This window comes from Microcaecilia unicolor, chromosome 14 (genome assembly GCF_901765095.1).
Source record: "Microcaecilia unicolor chromosome 14, aMicUni1.1, whole genome shotgun sequence".
Classification (NCBI taxonomy): Eukaryota; Metazoa; Chordata; class Amphibia; order Gymnophiona; family Siphonopidae; genus Microcaecilia; species Microcaecilia unicolor.
Window position 1 is genome coordinate 40,443,577 of NC_044044.1, and position 17,139 is coordinate 40,460,715.

A 17,139-nucleotide genomic window follows, 5' to 3' on the forward strand; every position below is an offset into this window, starting at 1 on the left:
GAAGTGCAGCAGGCTAGTCATGCATGCCTCCCCCCCCCCCCCCCCCCAAACAAAAAACAAACAAACTTTAGGCTTCATAGGCAGCAGTGCACACAGTGGTACAGTTAAACAACTGACAGAGCATTCCTTCAGCGCTAACAAGCAGTGGGTCCCAAACCTGGTCCTGGAGGCACCCCAGCCAGTCATGTTTTCAGGATACCCACAATGAATATTCATGAGCTTCACTGCACACAAATCTATTTCCTGAGTATTTATTGTGGATATACGGAAAACCTGGCTGGGGTGATTCCAGGATCAGGTTTGGGAACTACTGGGTTAAGCTATGCCCCCCCCCCCATAGCAGGGTGGGGTGGATTGCCTGTCACTTAAAAGTACACCCAAGAGAGAAGGGGCAGAGATTTTCTTCCCCTACACAACCTAGCAGAATCCATACACAGGTCAAGTTCACTGTGCCAGTTGGTTTGCAGTTCAATCAGATTTCACCCATCCTCTTCCCAAGTCAGAATTGTCTCTGCGTTCAGCTGTAAAAAAAAAAAAAGAAGGTGCAGTGTGAAACCCCAAGGCCTGCCTCCGACAGGTAGTGCACTCGCTGCAGGGCTTTGATTTAACTGTACTGGTTCTGTAAGTCTGGGCCGTGCTCAAGGCTCCTGTCTAACCCACTGGAAAAGTGCAGTCTCTGCTCCAGCTTACAAAACATGGCAGCGCCGTTATCATAGGGCAGAAGCCTGCATCGGTAGCTCCTGGGAAAAAGGGGCTCACTCAGCCTCCGGCAGCGCACAACACAATGAGCCCAGATTATGGTAAGCTTTATTTTATTTAAAACTGCCAAAAATGTCCATACAAGAGGAAAATCTGCCCATGAGAGAAAAGTTCTGACAGTCCTCCATCTAACCTTTCTTGCAGTAGGGTGGCAAACTTAAGAGGCCCAGGGCTTGCTGAAGGTTCCTCCATTTACGCATGAAGCACTGAATTCATTTGGGGGAGGGAGGGGAAAAAACTCTTCATTGAAAAATAAACAGCTGAAACAATACTGACCCTAAGGGCTGCTGGAGGAGATGGTCATACCATACTGCTCCGATACTGCATATATTTTAAGGGGAGAAGGAGAAGCTGGAGTAAGGTCAACAAAAGGGGGGGGGGGGGGGGGGGGGGGGGGAATGTAAGGCATTCAGCAACACCAGCAATATCCTGCAAGCTTTGGTACTGTATGGGGGCGGGGGGAGTTTACCCTTCTTCCACAGACCAGATACATTCTCCAAAGACTTTAGCTCCATTTAACTCCTCTTTTACAAAAATAAAATTAAGACAAAAAACAAAACAAAACCAAAAAGCGCTACCGCTATGGAAAAATAAAAGATATATTTTCTCATTGTCCTTTAGCAGCGCCAGCCTCCATGCCCATTGTAGTCTCTGTACAAGCTACATCTTGCCATCTCTTCCCGCAGTTGCCTTCCTCTGGGCTCCATGGCACAACTGCTTTTAGAGAAGTCTGCCCCGGCACTCTGTGGAACCACAGCAACACAGCAACTCCTTGCCCTCCACGCTGCCCACCTCGTAGTTATAATCCCAGGTCAGCTCTGTGCCTGCTCGGATTCTCCTAAGGGGAAGAGAGAAGAGGAAATGGCTGGGTACGCCTGATGGCTCAAGGATGCTGCACTGACCACGAGTGCTTCAATTACTAGGGGAAGATACCCTGTGGCCAGATTTAGGCTTCCACAGAGTACTGTGGGGCATGGCCCAGCCCAAGAACATAAGGGCAATGAGGGAACAAGTAAAAGTAAACTGGCAGATACAAAATCATCACAAACTGAAACCTCAGGGGGCCAGATCGCAGCACTCAACCCACTGCCAGTCCAGTGCAGAAGCCAGACCTAAAAAAGGTCAGGATGTGGAGGGGTGTTGAGAGAGAGAAAAAAAGAAAGTGAATTTGATTGCTCCCTTGGGGGGGGGGGGGGGGGGCCTCCAAAATCTCTGCCCAAGGGCAAAAAGCTAGATAAAACTGCCTGTGCTTATCCACTAACCACTTACTTGCTGGCGAAGAAGGCCACCCAGGGGAAGCGAAGGTCATGTGTGTCCACAAACACGTTCTGTACAAACAGATTGGGACTGCAACTGTGCTGTAATTGAAGAGGAAAGAGCCTTGAGAGCCACAAACACACTGATTTTGTAGTGTCTCGGAGAGGAAGCAAGCCCTTGTTGGTTAAAAGTACAAACTGAGGAGCCTATACTAGCTTTGGGGGGGGGGGGAGACTTACGTTCAGGTAACGGCCAAGGTTCCCTTCTAGCTTGGCATCGATAATATAACAGGACTCCTCGCCATCGTAGAACTGCCGTGTGTTCCTCCGCATCCCACCTTCTCCTGAAGCCATGGCATTAGACTTGATGGCGATTCCGTGAGTGGATTTCAGAGCAAACCCTCTGGTTGATTTGACGGCCACTTGCCTCTTCACAGGACCTGCCCAAAAACAGCGACTGTCTTTCAAAACTAACACTGAAGATGGAGCATGTGCCCATTTGTCAGCAGATACCATGAAATACTTATTCCTCCTGTCTCCCCATCCTGCACTGCACTAGGGGGCAACTAGCATATGCTCAGAAGGAGAAATTAGGCCTTACCTTCTAATTTCCTTTCCTTCAGATCGGTCAAGACGCTTGGGTTATACACGCCTACCAGCAGAGGTAGACTGAGTACACCTGACTTTGACCCTTGTATATCTACCCTGTGCAGATCCCAGCCAGTCAGTATTTAGATAAAGCAGAGAAAAAAAAACCCTCTAGAACCCTCTACTCTGGCCAAAAACAAATGACTCAGTACTTCCACAAACTGACTCAACCAACAGACTGATGTGTGTATTCTTCTTTATTTTTTGTTGGTTTCATTTGTTCATTAAACAACCATAGCAACCCCCAAAAAAAACACAACAGCAAGCACCACACAATAACCAGAGAGAACTCTTAATGGTCTGGAGGGTCTAAAGGAAAGAAAATTAGAAGGTAAGGCCTAATTTCTCCTTCCTCAGCAACCCTCCAGACTGGTCAAGATGCTTGGGAAGTACCAAAGCAGTAACCTCTAAGGGTTGGACCTCCAGAAACCGGAAGATAAAAACAACAGCACCAAAACCAGCATCTCCTGTTGCTTGTACATCAATCCTGTAATACTTCATGAAGGAATGTAAAGACGACCCCACCGCTGCCTTACAGATATCCTGCAGCAGAATCAAATTGGTCTCTGCCCAAGAGGCTGCCACCCCCAAGTGGAATGCACCTTGAGCGCTAACGCAACCTTTGAGCAAATTTGCTGATGCAATTGCCTCTTTCAACCGCTGAGCTATAGTAGCCTTGGAAGCCGCCACTCCCTTCTTCGGACCATCATACAGGACAAACGACCGATTCAAGGCACGAAACTCCTCAGTCCTGTTCAGATAGTGCAGGGGATAAGGATCGATGTTGGATGTGAAGAGAGACGAGGCATTATCTTCCAGAAATGGCAAGGCGATAACCTGATCCACATGAAAGTCCAAAACCACCTTGGGCAAAAAAAACCTGAACTGGTTTCAAAGAAACCTTCTCCCTTGAAAAAAGCAAGAAGGGTTCCCTAAAGGACAAGGCCTGCAACTCTGAAATCCTTTTGGACAAAGAAATCGCTACCAAAAGCATCGCCTTTTAAGGCGAGATCCTTGCAGGAGCTTGACTTGAGAAGCTCGAAAGGAGAACCAACCAAAAACAAGGTTCAAATCCCAAGGAGGCACAAAGGGGCGCTGCAGCAGCTGAAGGAGCTTCACCCCCATGAAGAAAACGTACCACATCTGGAGAAGACTGTAAGGACGCCCCCTGAACCTTACCATGAAAACAAGCCAAGGCTGCCACTTGCACATTCAAGAAAGACAAGGCCAAGCCCCTATCCAGACCTTCCTGCAAAAATTCCAAAGCCTCCATAACTGAAGCATGCAGAGGCCGATAAGACCTATCCTGCAACAAGTTCTCAAAAATAAGCCAAGGAAGTCAACCGCTTCCATGACTGCAACACAGTAGAAATCACCTTGGAGGAATAGCCCTTCTTTGTCAGCCGAGCCCTTTCAATAGCCAGGCCACTTCGAGGACCCACTGGTCTGATGTAATCTGGGTCCACCTCTGGTCACACCTTCATTGAGAACTATGCTCCGGTCCAGGGGCTCCCAAACCGGAGTCTCAACCTCCACGATAGCTGCATCTGCTGAAAAAAAATGACCACCGGAGGCTCCCCCAGACCTGTCTGGCTGATACCATCTGGCCTCCCAGAAACAGCCACGCGCTGACAAACCACAGCCACCCATCTTAGACCTATCTTTCGGCAACCAAAGAACTTTAGCTTCTCCGAGACCCCGCACCAACATCCAACTCCTCCCCAAAGGGCAACGTGGACTTGGAAACCACAGCGTTCGACGAATAGCCACCACCAGAGACATATTCTTAGCCGAAGCGACAACAGATCATAAAGGGCACTGCCAAGAATGAAGAACCTATCTCCATTTTGGCCAATTCCTGCACCACAACCACCTTGTCTAACAGAGAATCATCAAACACTTCACCCAGAGAAAACAAGCTCGAGCCAGCAGACCTCCACAAATGGATGCCTGCAGGGCAGTGCCGATAAATCAAAACTACATTTGAAAAGAGTTTCCATCTTCCTATCTTGAGGGTCACAAAGGGCTGTGCCACCGTCCACCGGGATGGTAGTCTTCTTAGTTACTGCAGTCACCATCCATAGGGATCCTCCATAAGGATCAGAGAAAGTCTGGCCATGGCTCTAGATACTTTACAAGGCGCATCTGGAGAAGTACATTCCATCAGAATCATGTCCCGAAGATCCTTATTCATAGTAAAAGACCAGGGCGGACGCTGGATCCCCTTCACCAGAGGATCCACCTGCTGAGCATCACCTACAGGGGTCTCAATGGGCTCAAATTTAAGAGTAGAAGACACCTGGTCAATAAGGTCAGTCAACTCAATGTGATGAAAAATCCTTACCACAGAAGGATCCTCCCTGGGCGTCAGGGTATCCTCTTCCTGCTCCTGGACTACTGGGTCTTCAACATCCAAGTCACCTAGACCCTCATCCAAGAAGTGGAACGAGGTCTCATTCATATCCTCAGCTAAGTCCACTCTAGGCTGCTTCGCCACCACAGGAGAACCCCCCCCCCAGGCCTGGAATAAGTACCAGAAACCAGCACCCCGCATGGCTTTTTTTTTTTTTTTAAGTTAAAAAAATGTTGCTGCAGTCTGTTTAAGGGCTCTCAAGGCTCCCGTGACACACGGCAGCCCAGGTGCACTACTATCCAATCCAACAGGAGGACAGAGGAAGGGGAGAGACCCGGCCACCCATATGTAGCACTCCAAGGGGAAGACGGGGCCCAACCAGATCCGGCACCCCGAGAAGCACACAGAGGCACAGGGATCTAACTTTTTTTTTCCAAAGAATACAGAAAACCAAAGGACCCCTTTGAGAAATACTGACTAGCTTGGATCTGCACAGGGTAGATATACTGCAGGTTCAAAGTCAGGTGTTCTCAGTCTCCCTCTGCTGGTAGGCGTGCAAAACCCAAGTGCTTTGACCAGTCTGGAGGGTTGCTGAGCTCTGGGAGAGTCAATCAGTTTATGGTATGATCAGAAAACATCACCAGTGTATGGCCGATTAATACTGTGCCTTCACTCTCCTCCACGACAGAACTGCTCAGATTAAAGAAACACTGAACGTTGCACACGCTGACTGTCCACTCTCTACAATTCCTTCCTCCCTCTCAGAGATCCTGCGTGCTTGTTCTATGCTTTATCGAATCAGATACAATCTACTGGGAGGCTTTTCCATGTGTCCACCACCCGCTCCATAAACATTTATTTGCTGAAATTATGCCAAGTCTATCCCCTTTCACCTTCAACCTACATCCCCTCATTATACAGCTTCAACTGAAAGAGTCCCACGTCCTGTACATTAATACCATGAAGATATTTAAACATCCATCATATATCCCCTATCCTGCTCTTCCTCTAGGCTATATGCTTTACGACTAAAAACTGCATGTTTAGGTTTCCTCCACTGAAGGGAAGCGGAGGGTTAAGTGTGTGTGTATGTGGGGGGGGGAATAAGAGAGAAGTACCAACCGTTATGTAACATTGGCATGCCAGCTCCTGAAGGGAATCCTGGTCCATGATATGCTGCAAATGGCTGGGTAAGATTCCAGTGGGGAAAGGGAGCCGAAAGGTGGTGGTGGTGTGAATAAAAAGGTTTATAACACCATCACCCCAGCAAGGTGAGAGAGCTGCTGAGCAGGAGGAGACATTCACATGAACACCACAGACCATTATGTTAAAAAAAATACCAGGCTGCTGGACCGCAGTTTGCTTCTGAAACACACAGCATGTGACTCTGCCCTTCAGCCACTGGCTCTGACCCACCAGCCAAATCTGTTTCTTCCTCCACTGAACCGTACCCACCGATGGCACCTGAGTGTTTCTTGTCGTCCTCTGCCTCCTCTTCCGATCCGGAGGAGATAGTCTGAATGTCATCACTGTCGTTGGCTGCAGCCTGGGCCTGAGCCTGGGCTGGGGCTGCCATCTTGCGGCCACTGTTGGTACCGGACTCCACTTCGCTGTCCGAGTTGCTGGACAGCGTTAGGACGTCCTGCAAGAAAAGTGGTCAAATAAAAGGATAAGGTCACTTAGGTGCAAGCACAACTCTTCTGAATTAATACTATTTAAGAGCAGGTCCACGCATGTAGGTTCAGAAAGGAAGGATGATTAGTGTTAATATTACTACACAGACTGCTACTCAAATGAACATGAAGCGATCAAGGATAAGATAGATCTTACCTGCTAATATTCTTTCCTTTAGTCCATCAAGACTGGTCCAGACAGATGGGTTATGCACTCCCACTAGGAGGCGGAGACTGAGAACCAACTTCTGCGTGAACCTATAACTGTCCTGTACAGTCCCTAGCATCAGTATTTTCCTAACAAAGCAGAAAAATGTAGATCTCCAACCTCTCTCTCTTCCCAAGATCTGCTTGTGCTGTAGGATCCTGTACCATAACTGGGGGTTTTCTTGGTGGGTGGGACGACGACATTACAACTGAGAACCAACTAGTCTACTCGCAGCAATGTTCATGCCAATATCTAAAACTTGTCTACATTTTCCTACCACTGAACCTACCATACAAAAAAGTATCCCCAGAAGATCAGGGCAGATTATGGACTAGTCTGGAGAACCTAAAAGGAAAGCAAATTAGCAGGTAAGATCTAATTTATCCTTGCACAGTGTCCTTCCTGACTGATGGGAAGTACCAAAGCAGTGAACTTCACGCATGGGACCCTACAAGCCCTGCAAACAAAACCTATGCACCAAAGGCCGCATCCTGCCTAGCCTGGACATCCACACAGTAGTTTCTTACAAATGAAGGTAATGAGGACCAAACAGCTGCTGTACAAATCTCTTGTGGGGGAACTAGGAAAGACTCTGCACACAAGGCCACCTGTCCCCTAGTGGAATGAGCTTTCTGGGCCTCTGGGCACTTGCCGCCCTTTAAGAACAATTGACGCAATAGCTTCCTACTTTATCCATCTAGGGATCGTTGCTTTAGATACCTCCTGACCTTGCTTCTGACTACCAAGATGAAAAAGTGGTCTGACTGGCTAAATTCCTCCTCTTGGTGCACATACTCTAGAAACACCACTTTGATAAGGAAGGAAGAAGGTATGGAATGGAGGACCACCTGGAAAACGCCAGGAAGGGCTCCCTGCAGGATTATCACCTGTAATCTCGAAAGCCTCCTGGCCAAGATAGCAACTTGAAACACATCTTCAGAGTAACATCCTTAAGAGTACTTGGCGCTAAGGCCAAAAGGAGACCTCACTAAAGCCATCAAGACAAGATTCAAACCCCATGAAGGAGCTAATGGGCAGCATGGAAGCCTGATAACCTTCACCCCTCTGAGAGATCAAAGCACATACAGATGCGAAGACGATGCTTTATCTTGTACAAAGCTTCTAAAACACGCCAATGCCGACACTTGCAAATTAAGGGATGTCAACTCAAACCCTTGTCTAAACCTCCCTGATCTCTGCCATGGAAGACTTCAAGGGAACGAACTGGCAATCCTGAGACCATCCTTTGAAAATAGGCCACATGCACACAACAGGCAAAAGAAGTAGACCATTTCCATGACCTCAGCATGGTTGAAATTACCTTGTCTTCTGCAGCCACACCATAAGACAAACCGAGATGGATCCAGCATCCTGATCAGACTATGAATCAGAGATACTCTGATAACAGGAACCTCAATGGATCCTCTGTCACCAACTGCACCAGGTGACTGTACCAAGGTCTCCTCGGCCAGTCCGGGGCTTCCAATACAACAAGTCTTCTGTGATTCTCAATCCTTTGAATGACTTGGCCTACCAGTGGCCAGGAAGGAAACATATAGAGCAGGCCATCAACTGGCCAGGGTTGCACAAAGGAATTGATGCTTTCCGACTTTGCCACGGTTCCTAGATTTTAGTCGAAGAAGAGAAGCATTCTCCGCCGTCTCCATCAGGTCCATCATGGATTAGCCCCAAGTGTCCACTATTAGGTCGAAGGTGCCCTATTTGCCTGCACATTGTTCACAGCAGCAATCCACAAGGATAACAGAAAGTGGAGATGGCAAAAAATGGAGGTGTGATGACAAGTCAAAATAGTCAATTAAGTGGTATATAAGTTTTTAAAATAAATAAATAAATCTTGCTAAGAGGTTTACAAAAGAACATACATAATCATGTTATATAGAACCTAACATACAAACACAAAATGAATTGGACTGTGATTTTGTATAAAAAAATGTGTCTATGAGTGGGCATAACATTCCAAAAACTCAATAAAATATGTTGAGAAGTTTCTTAAATGTCATCACGTTACTAGAGAGCCGCAAATATCCTGTAAGAGGTTTCCACAGTTGTGTATCGGCAACAGTAAACGAAGACGTTCTAGTTTCCACATTGCTTGTCTGCACCACTGGATCCGACGACAGTCGCATCACGTTTTCTGATCTTAGATACCTTTTTGGATGGTACACTTTGAGGACATGTTTAAGGGTTAACAGCATAAATAGTCTGATGAACTAAGATCAACACTTTATATTGGATATGCTGAATTGGTAGCCAATGCAAATTCCTAAGATAAACCAAGGTACAGGCCATTGCAATAATCCAACCGAGATAATATCAAACTTTGCACAACAGTTCTGAAGTCACATGCAGATAACATAGGTCTTAATTTGTGCAAGAGGTGTAGCAGGGCAATATATCTATCCCTAAGTTCACACAATCAGGCCACATATCTTGCTCACTTCTTCCCACAATCATTACTTCGGTTTTAGCAATCATCATCCAATTCCTCACTCGTTCCATGTTGAAACTCAACTGGTCATCCAAACTGGACAACATCAGCATATAAACGGTAAAAGACACTAGAGATTCAAACATGTACCTAACTGTGCCAACAAGATGTTAAAGAGTCTGATAGTGCGTGCTGGCTCTCAGGTTTCTGAGGAAGTGGTGTATCGCAGAGTTCAGCTCTACCATAGTTCTTCCAAACAAATAAGATTGAAACCGTTTTCTCCCCTGCCCAACTAATCTCACAAGCAGAAGCTCCAAGTCAACTGAATCAAAGGAACGAAACCAAACAAAAGAGAGAGTACCATCCTTCATCTTCCTCTTATTCAAATCAACAAGTAGAGACTAACAGGGGATTTGACACTGCGGCTTCCGAAATCTGAATCTAAAACATTATTCAACTCTATGAATTCATCAAGCCGTTTCAAAACTGAAGATCTTTATTAGCTGACTCAACAGGACCGTGTTGGGTCAGCTAATAAGTCGCACCTCCGTTCTTTGCCATCTCTGCTTTGTGTTGTCCTTGCATGTTGTTCACACAGTGAAATGGGCTGAATCCTTTGAAAAAAAAAAAAACGCTACACTGATCACCACTTACTCTACTAGGGGAAGTAGCAACACGCCCCCTGTGAACCTGCCTCTAGCTGAAGCACTTCTACCTCAAAAGTTTGACCTGTCCTCAGGCAACCTAGCATTCCCAAGACTTTTAACCAACGTATCAAGCTCTTCTCCAAACAAAACAAAAAAAACCAAAACATTCCCTTGAAGGGAAACCTGCTTAATTTTGATTTGGATACTACATCTGCCATGCTTTTCCAAAAGACCTCCGTGTTGCTACCACAAGGCCATTGATTTAGCTAATCTCACAGCAAAACAAAGAGCATCTGCTAAAAAGGAAATCCCCCCATCTCAATTTTGGTGTCTTCTCGATCCATCAAAACTGACCCTTCCAACAGTCTGTCCAGGACCTTCTCCACCCAGTGGAGTTACTAGACCTCCACAGGCTGCCGCTTACCCAGCCAAAGTGAAAACGTTGAAACTGTTTCAGCGGTGCCTCCATTCTACAGTCCTGTGGATCCTTTCGAGATGTACCACCATTGACAGGGACAGTACTTATTAGTCACCACAGATGCGATAGCATCCACCATCAGTGTCCTCAAGGTATCCCTGTCCTGTGTCAGAATAGGATAGAGTCTCACAATAGACCGTGCTATATTAATAAGGTGCACCTGGTGAAATCCACTTGTCTGAATAACCTCCCTAATGTCTCGATACATAGAAAAATATCTGAAGGAGGGTTAGGAATCCCCTTCAACAGATGATCCACCTTTCTACCATCTTAGAATCCTCATCAAAATTAAATACTAGAGACCTGAGTTCCTGGAGCTCATCCCTGTGAAAAATATGGATTACTGAGGAATCCTCCACTGGGGGCACATCCGAGGTCAGCCACCTTGAGTAACCCACACAGTTTACAAGATGCTCCAAAGCTCTTAGGCTCCCCCATTGCAAGCCTGCAGATGCCAGGGGTGTTGTCAGTACTCGCATCACCCTGACTGAACCAGTGCAATGGACTCTCTCTCCCCCTCCTTACTTCCCAAGAACAGCAACAGGGCTGCAGAAGAAAACTCCCCGGGACAGGTGGTGGTGGGGGTTTCCATTTTGTTTTTCTTTGCTGCTGGGTGTCTCCAACGGCACTCAAGGGCCCCATATAGAGGAGGGGAGCCAAGGCACTCTGCAACATATGTAGCCCTCCTGAACTTCAGGAGGGGAAAGAACCAGAATGGTGGTGTGGGAGAGGGACCTGGTCTTTCAGATGCAACACCCAAGGAGCAAAAGATTCCCATGAGCCTTAGCCTCAAACAGCACATAAGCACCAGAATCAGAGCGAGAAAATCCAAGGAAGAGTTTGTTTGTTTATTTTTATTAGAGAGAATGGGAAAAATAGACTTGGAAGGAAGAGACTCTCTCTCTGTCTTCTCCAACCTCCTCCCTTCCCCTGGGCCTAACAGACTAACCCAGATTGCACAAGCTTACCACATCCACCATTTGCTGGAGATCGAGAAATACCCACTCTCTGGGGACTAAGGAGGTTTAATTGACAGGAGACAGTGGGAGTGTGCCTGGTCTGAATCCAGTGTGTGGAGCTTGCTGCCATAGTGAGTCACCCTAAACAATAGCGAACGCCTATAAGGACTGCCATATGTGACTTGGCATGGACCAACAGTTTGCTTTATTTTGAGTGTATCAAGATTGCAGCTATGGCTTCAGGCTTGTCATTTGACGCTGTCTCCTGTTAATTAAAGCTCCTTGCAGGGGACTGCACTGAACAGTTTATAGGCTCACTCAGAAGTCAGCTCTTAATCTCCATCTGCTGGTAGGACTGCATAACCCATTAGTCTGGATCAGTCTGGAGGGACATTATAGAAATAAAAAGATGTTCAGAGGTGATAGGGCAGAGCCCACACTAAGACCATGACATGCCAACTTCTAGTTCTGTTGAGTGAGGCTCTAAAACCCCACACCTCAAACTTCTCTGGCTTTTGACGGGAAAGTCAGACTTCCTATGAGAGTACAGCACTCATGGAAAAGTAATACTCACATCAGTGGTGGTCTGTGCAGGTGCTGAGTGCCTCCTTATCTGGTGCATGCTGGTCTTGCTGGGTGGCCTTCGGATGCCCTCGGGCTTCGATGGGCTTGGGTTATAGCCGTACAGCCGGCCGCTTTCTCCTATCCTGCGGACACAACAAACACTTTCAGCATAGCTCTCTGGTATCCGCATCCCCTCTGCCTTGCAAACAGACAAAAATTCAGCACCCGGTTCCATTCGTCTGCTTTTTAACTGCACTTTTCTCTTTCTGATGTACAAAAGTCCAACAGTATTGGGTCTCAGCAGTCTGCAAAGAAATCTGTGGGACACTTGCCTACAGCATGATTAACCACCCAACAACAAAGATCCAAGAAGCACCAATGGAAATGGGAAAGGACACATTTAATTCCCCCTGAATCCTAAATCCCCGACAGGAAACATGAACGAAAAGTGATTTATCACATAAGACAAGGGTGTAAACCTCCAGTCCATGGTGGGTCAAAGCATTCAAATTCATCTGGTGGATTTTTTTGATTCACTTTTTAAGCATATGCAAATGTAATCTGATAAACTATTCACTGCAGACATCTCGAAAACCAGATCCCGCTTGCTGCCCTCGATGGATGACATCCATCCTGAACACTGTGGGATGCGTGCAACTTCACCGGGGGGGGGGGGGGGGGGGGGGGGGGGGGGGGGGGTGTGATCAGAAGCAAACACCGGAGCTAGAGGCTGTTAGCGCCATACTAGCACCAGTGTTTTATACCGCCCCATGATCAGAGCCCTTGAGCGCGTGAAACGTGTTCGAGGGCTCTGAACGCAAATAGCATGCAATTGCATGCTAAACAGGGCTAAACATATTGATCCCCAATGATCAGCGACCAGCGTGCCAAAGGTTTGCATGCTGGTAGGCCCCCATTCCCCCCAACAAGGCAAACCTGCCAGCGACAGGGGGCTGGAGGTCCGGCAGACCTCCAGTCCCCCCCCCCCCCGTCCAAGTTCATGGTGGGTCTCCAGTCCCTCCTAATTCCCCTCAACAAACAGTCCCTGGTGGCCTAGTGGGCGACCGACCAACCAACTGCCGCCCCCCCCCCCCCCCCCCAACGACATATAAGGGAGACAAGAGTTTCTCCCTTATATGGTGTACAGCCCTGCCCAGTGCATCCCAGGATACACTGGGCAGGGCTGGCCGCTGCCATTTTGCAGCGTCCCAGGACCTCCAGACCCCGTTGCTCGGGGCAGGGGTAGTTGGGGCCTGCTGGTCCTATGGACCTCCAACCCCTGTGTCAAAAGCCCAAACCTGCCAAACAAGTGCGGACGGATTGTGCTGAGCGCATGCTCAGGCACAATTCTCCCGCACTTTTACCCCATGATCAGAGACAATTACGTGCTTAAATTTGCATGCAATTATCTCTGATCATCAGTGCAGTAAAGCCCTGCGCTGTTTCAGAGCGCTGTTTGGAACAGCGCAGGGCTTTTGATCATCTGTCTGTCAATATACAACTCCGGCTACCGTCTTGCCATGTAGCAGAAGCAACCTGCAACAAACCCTCAAGCTAAGGCCTTCCACTGAAGAGAGATTTTTACATAGCCTGTGTCCTGTTTTATAAAAGATGCTGGCTCACTGAAAAGAATCCCTGTGCATTTATTTTGAGTCCCGGTAAACTCTCACTGCTTTATACACGGCGTATTAACAAACCTACAACTTACACTGGAAACTTGTTCTGGTCTTCAGAGTCCTGCAAAAGAAACAAAAAAAAAAAAACCTGGTAACTTTCTTTGCGATTGGGTGACTGGTACTTGGCTGCTCATAGGACAGCACCTAAGGGAATGGCCAAGGGGTCAACAAACAAATGTATGATCAAAGACTGAGCGTAGCACAGGTAGGGGGTTTAGGAGTTACAAGAAAGCAGTGCACAAGATGTAGAGGCTTCTTCTAGTGAATTAGTAGCACAGAAACTACATTAACCGAGGGAACCCTGCATTGCTGCAGTCCCCCATGCTACACCTGGTCCTAGCTTTGGGTTTCATTGCAACGCTTTTCATGAACACTAAATTCTTGAGGAAAGGTTCTACAAACACGATGACTTACAATGGAAAGATCACATGGGTGTCGAACTAGCCAAGTGGTTAGAGCAGTGGCCTATGAACCAGGAAAGCGAGGGTTAAATCCCCCCCACATCTCCTGCTGAAAAAGTGTCAGCTAAATCCAAATCCCTTTCCCCATTACCTTTACTGAATCTTCTCTTTTCAGCATCCTGGAATCTGTGTCCAAGCCAGCAGCCTCCTTATGTACTGGGCCAGAGGTTAAGGGCTTGTCGGCCTCAGAGGACTCCCCTCTGCTCAGCCTGATATCTGAGTCCCCCAGTCTTAAGGATGATCTGCTGTCCGAGTCATGTAACGTGTCCGACATGTTGGAGCTCAGCCAGGATGCCACTTTGTTCTTGGAGGTCTCTTCAGAGACAGGCAACTTACAGGAGGCAGTATCCTCGTGGCTGACCTGTCGAATGATCCCCGAGTCCTTGGAGGCAGTCTCCGACAGGCCATTCTGACCCCTGGTCTGCCGCCGGGTAGCGTAACTGCGCCACACAGAGCTGGTGCTGAAATCCTCATCCTTGCAGAAATTGTCGTCCGAGCTGTCATCGTTGGACTCGTCCTGCTCCTCACTGCCACTGTTCTCCCTCTCTTCTTCCTTGAGGTCTACGCCACTGCTGTCTGACGAACACTTGGCATCGCTCTCGTAGCCTTCCTTGAAGTTCTCAACACTCTCTATGTGGTCCAGGTTGGCAAAGTACTCATCACCCATCTCCAGACCCTCCTTGTCAGCAAAGTCATCTGTAAGGATTTTCCCTGGAGGAAAAGAAGAACAGGAGATGGGTGAGGCAGTGTTCCCCAAAGCTACGTGGTAGTCTGCCACGGGACCTACCCAACCTGTAGCTTTCAAACCAGGAAACAAATGCAGCACACCCAGCAGTTAGAACCTGGGAGGCACTCTCCCCAAGCAGCTTTCTCAAGTAATACGAAATGTTATACATTCAGGAATCACCCTGGAGCAGTGTACAGGTAAGCTCTAGAACTTGGTGCTGGAGGATGTGGTAAAGGCGATTTAAAAAAAGAAGGTTTGGACAAGATCCTGGAGGAAAAGTCCATAAGGAGATCCTGGAGGAAAAGTCCATAAGGAGAAATTAGGTCTTATCTGCTAATTTTCTTTTCATTAGTCCTTCCCACTATTCCAGAACTTGTGGAACAGTTGTGTCCATCAAACAGCAGGTGGAGATAGAGAACTGAAAACTGAGCTGAGACGTATCTCTCTTGGCATCCAGTCCAGCTCCTCAGTATTTACTTTGACAAGCAGTAAGGAGAAACAACAAACTTAAACAACTGGCTAACCTAACACTAATCAGACATCTCTAGACAACTTGTAGAGAACAAAAGATATGAAGGAAGCACCATGCAAGGTGACAAGTCATTATTTGACCCATTACATCACACTGACTAAACATGATTTTCTTTCCATTAGTCCTTCCTACTATTTATCAGGTAAGACCTAGTTTATCTTTCCATTATGTCGCTTCCCACTACTCCTGAACCTGTGAGATATTCAAAAGCAAGCCCTAGAGTGGGTGGGATCCTGGCGACACCATCCTAAAGGACTGAAGCCCCAAAACTGGCTTCCAAGCGCGCTGCAACATCCACTCTGTAGTTCTTGGCAAAGGTATGCGGCATCGACCACGTCACCGCCTTGCAAATATCTGCCGGAGGCAGTAAGCTCCACAGATTTTGTCGAGATCAAATGCTGATACCACTTTCGGAAGAAAAGAAGGAACTGTGCGCAGGGAGACCCTGCTTCCGAAAAGCGAAGAAAGGGATCTCAAATAAGACAGCCTGAAGCTCTGAAACCCTATGTGTTGACGCAACACCCACCAAGAATGCTGTTCTTTACCATCAGACCTTTCAAGGAGGCCATCTGGAGTAGCTCAAAAGGAAGCTTCTGAAAAGCCCAAAGGACTAATTTAAAAGTTCTACTCCGGAGACGGCACACCAAAAAAGGAGGCCACAAGCTACCCACTCCACGCAAGAATTGAACAATATCCAGATAAGCTGCACGAGATGTTTTCTGTACTTGGCCCCTGAAACAGGCCAAAGTCATAACCTGAACTTTTAGAGAACCCAACACCTATCCTTTCTGAAAACCTGCCTGAAGAAATGCTAAGATGAGCGAGATCTGAGCAGAGAAGTGAGAAAGTCCGCACTCGGAACACCATCCATCGAACGTCCTTCTGTACCCTTGTATATGCTAAGGATGTAGAGAAGGGGCATGATGATATCTGAATGCATTGCCTCCATTGTATGCAAATAAACAGATCTCATGTATACCCGTTGGAGAAATCCTGAAAACCTGACTGGATTGCGGCCCTTGAGGACAGAGGTTGGACAACCCTGATGTAGACCGTTTCCAGGCCTGAATCAAGGTAGCAAAGAGCAAATCAGAATAACCTTTGCATCTTGATGGCAAAGCTGTAAGACCAAAGGGGCACGGATCCTCCACAAGCACTGGACCTTGCTTCAGTTGGCTGTGTACCAGCAGAAGATGGAGAGGACACCCCCCCAACATCAGACGAATCAGACCTGAGTACCACAGCCTCCACGGCCAATCCAGGGCTATGAGAATTATTTGACCCAGGTGCAATGTGATCCTTTATAACAAGCGGCCTACCATGGGCCAAGGAAGGAAGACATCCTGTAGACATGTCTCTGGCCAAGGCTGCAGTAGGGCATCGATCCCCATCAAGCCCAGTTCATTCGAACAGCTAAACACTTGGGCACTTTGCTTCTGAACTTGATGGTGACAAAAAGGAATTCCAGAGAACCCCATCGGTCCACTATCAGCTGAAACCCAGGCTGGATAGTTCCCATTCTCCTGGGTCCAAGGAGAGCTTGCTGAGAAAGTACATCTCCACATTCAAATAAGCTCCACAGATTTGTCAAGATAAAATGCCGTTACCACTTTTGGAAGAAAAGAAGAAACTGTGCACAGAGAGACCCCTGCCTGCAAAAAGTGAAGGGATCCCTATGAGAGAGAGCCTGAAGCTTTGAAACCCTACGTGTTGACGCAATAGCCACCAAGAACTCTGTCTTTAGCATCA

The 17,139-nt window shown here is 47.5% G+C and overlaps 1 protein-coding gene across 6 annotated transcripts in view; it reads right to left on the minus strand.

Moving 5' to 3' along the window:
* Window positions 1–795: 795 nt before the first annotated feature.
* The window catches only part of SETDB1 (SET domain bifurcated histone lysine methyltransferase 1), a 36,770-nt gene continuing 20,426 nt past the window's right edge, over window positions 796–17,139 (minus strand). For all 6 annotated transcript variants that reach the window (XM_030187868.1, XM_030187866.1, XM_030187864.1 and 3 more), the window contains exons 16-22: window positions 14,223–14,842; window positions 13,703–13,731; window positions 12,005–12,137; window positions 6,472–6,658; window positions 2,256–2,455; window positions 2,029–2,117; window positions 796–1,597 (exon numbers count right to left, since the gene is read on the minus strand). In XM_030187868.1, the coding sequence (XP_030043728.1) occupies window positions 1,480–1,597; window positions 2,029–2,117; window positions 2,256–2,455; window positions 6,472–6,658; window positions 12,005–12,137; window positions 13,703–13,731; window positions 14,223–14,842 (1,376 nt within the window). In that variant the 3' untranslated portion in view covers window positions 796–1,479. The remainder of the gene's footprint in view (window positions 1,598–2,028; window positions 2,118–2,255; window positions 2,456–6,471; window positions 6,659–12,004; window positions 12,138–13,702; window positions 13,732–14,222; window positions 14,843–17,139) is intronic.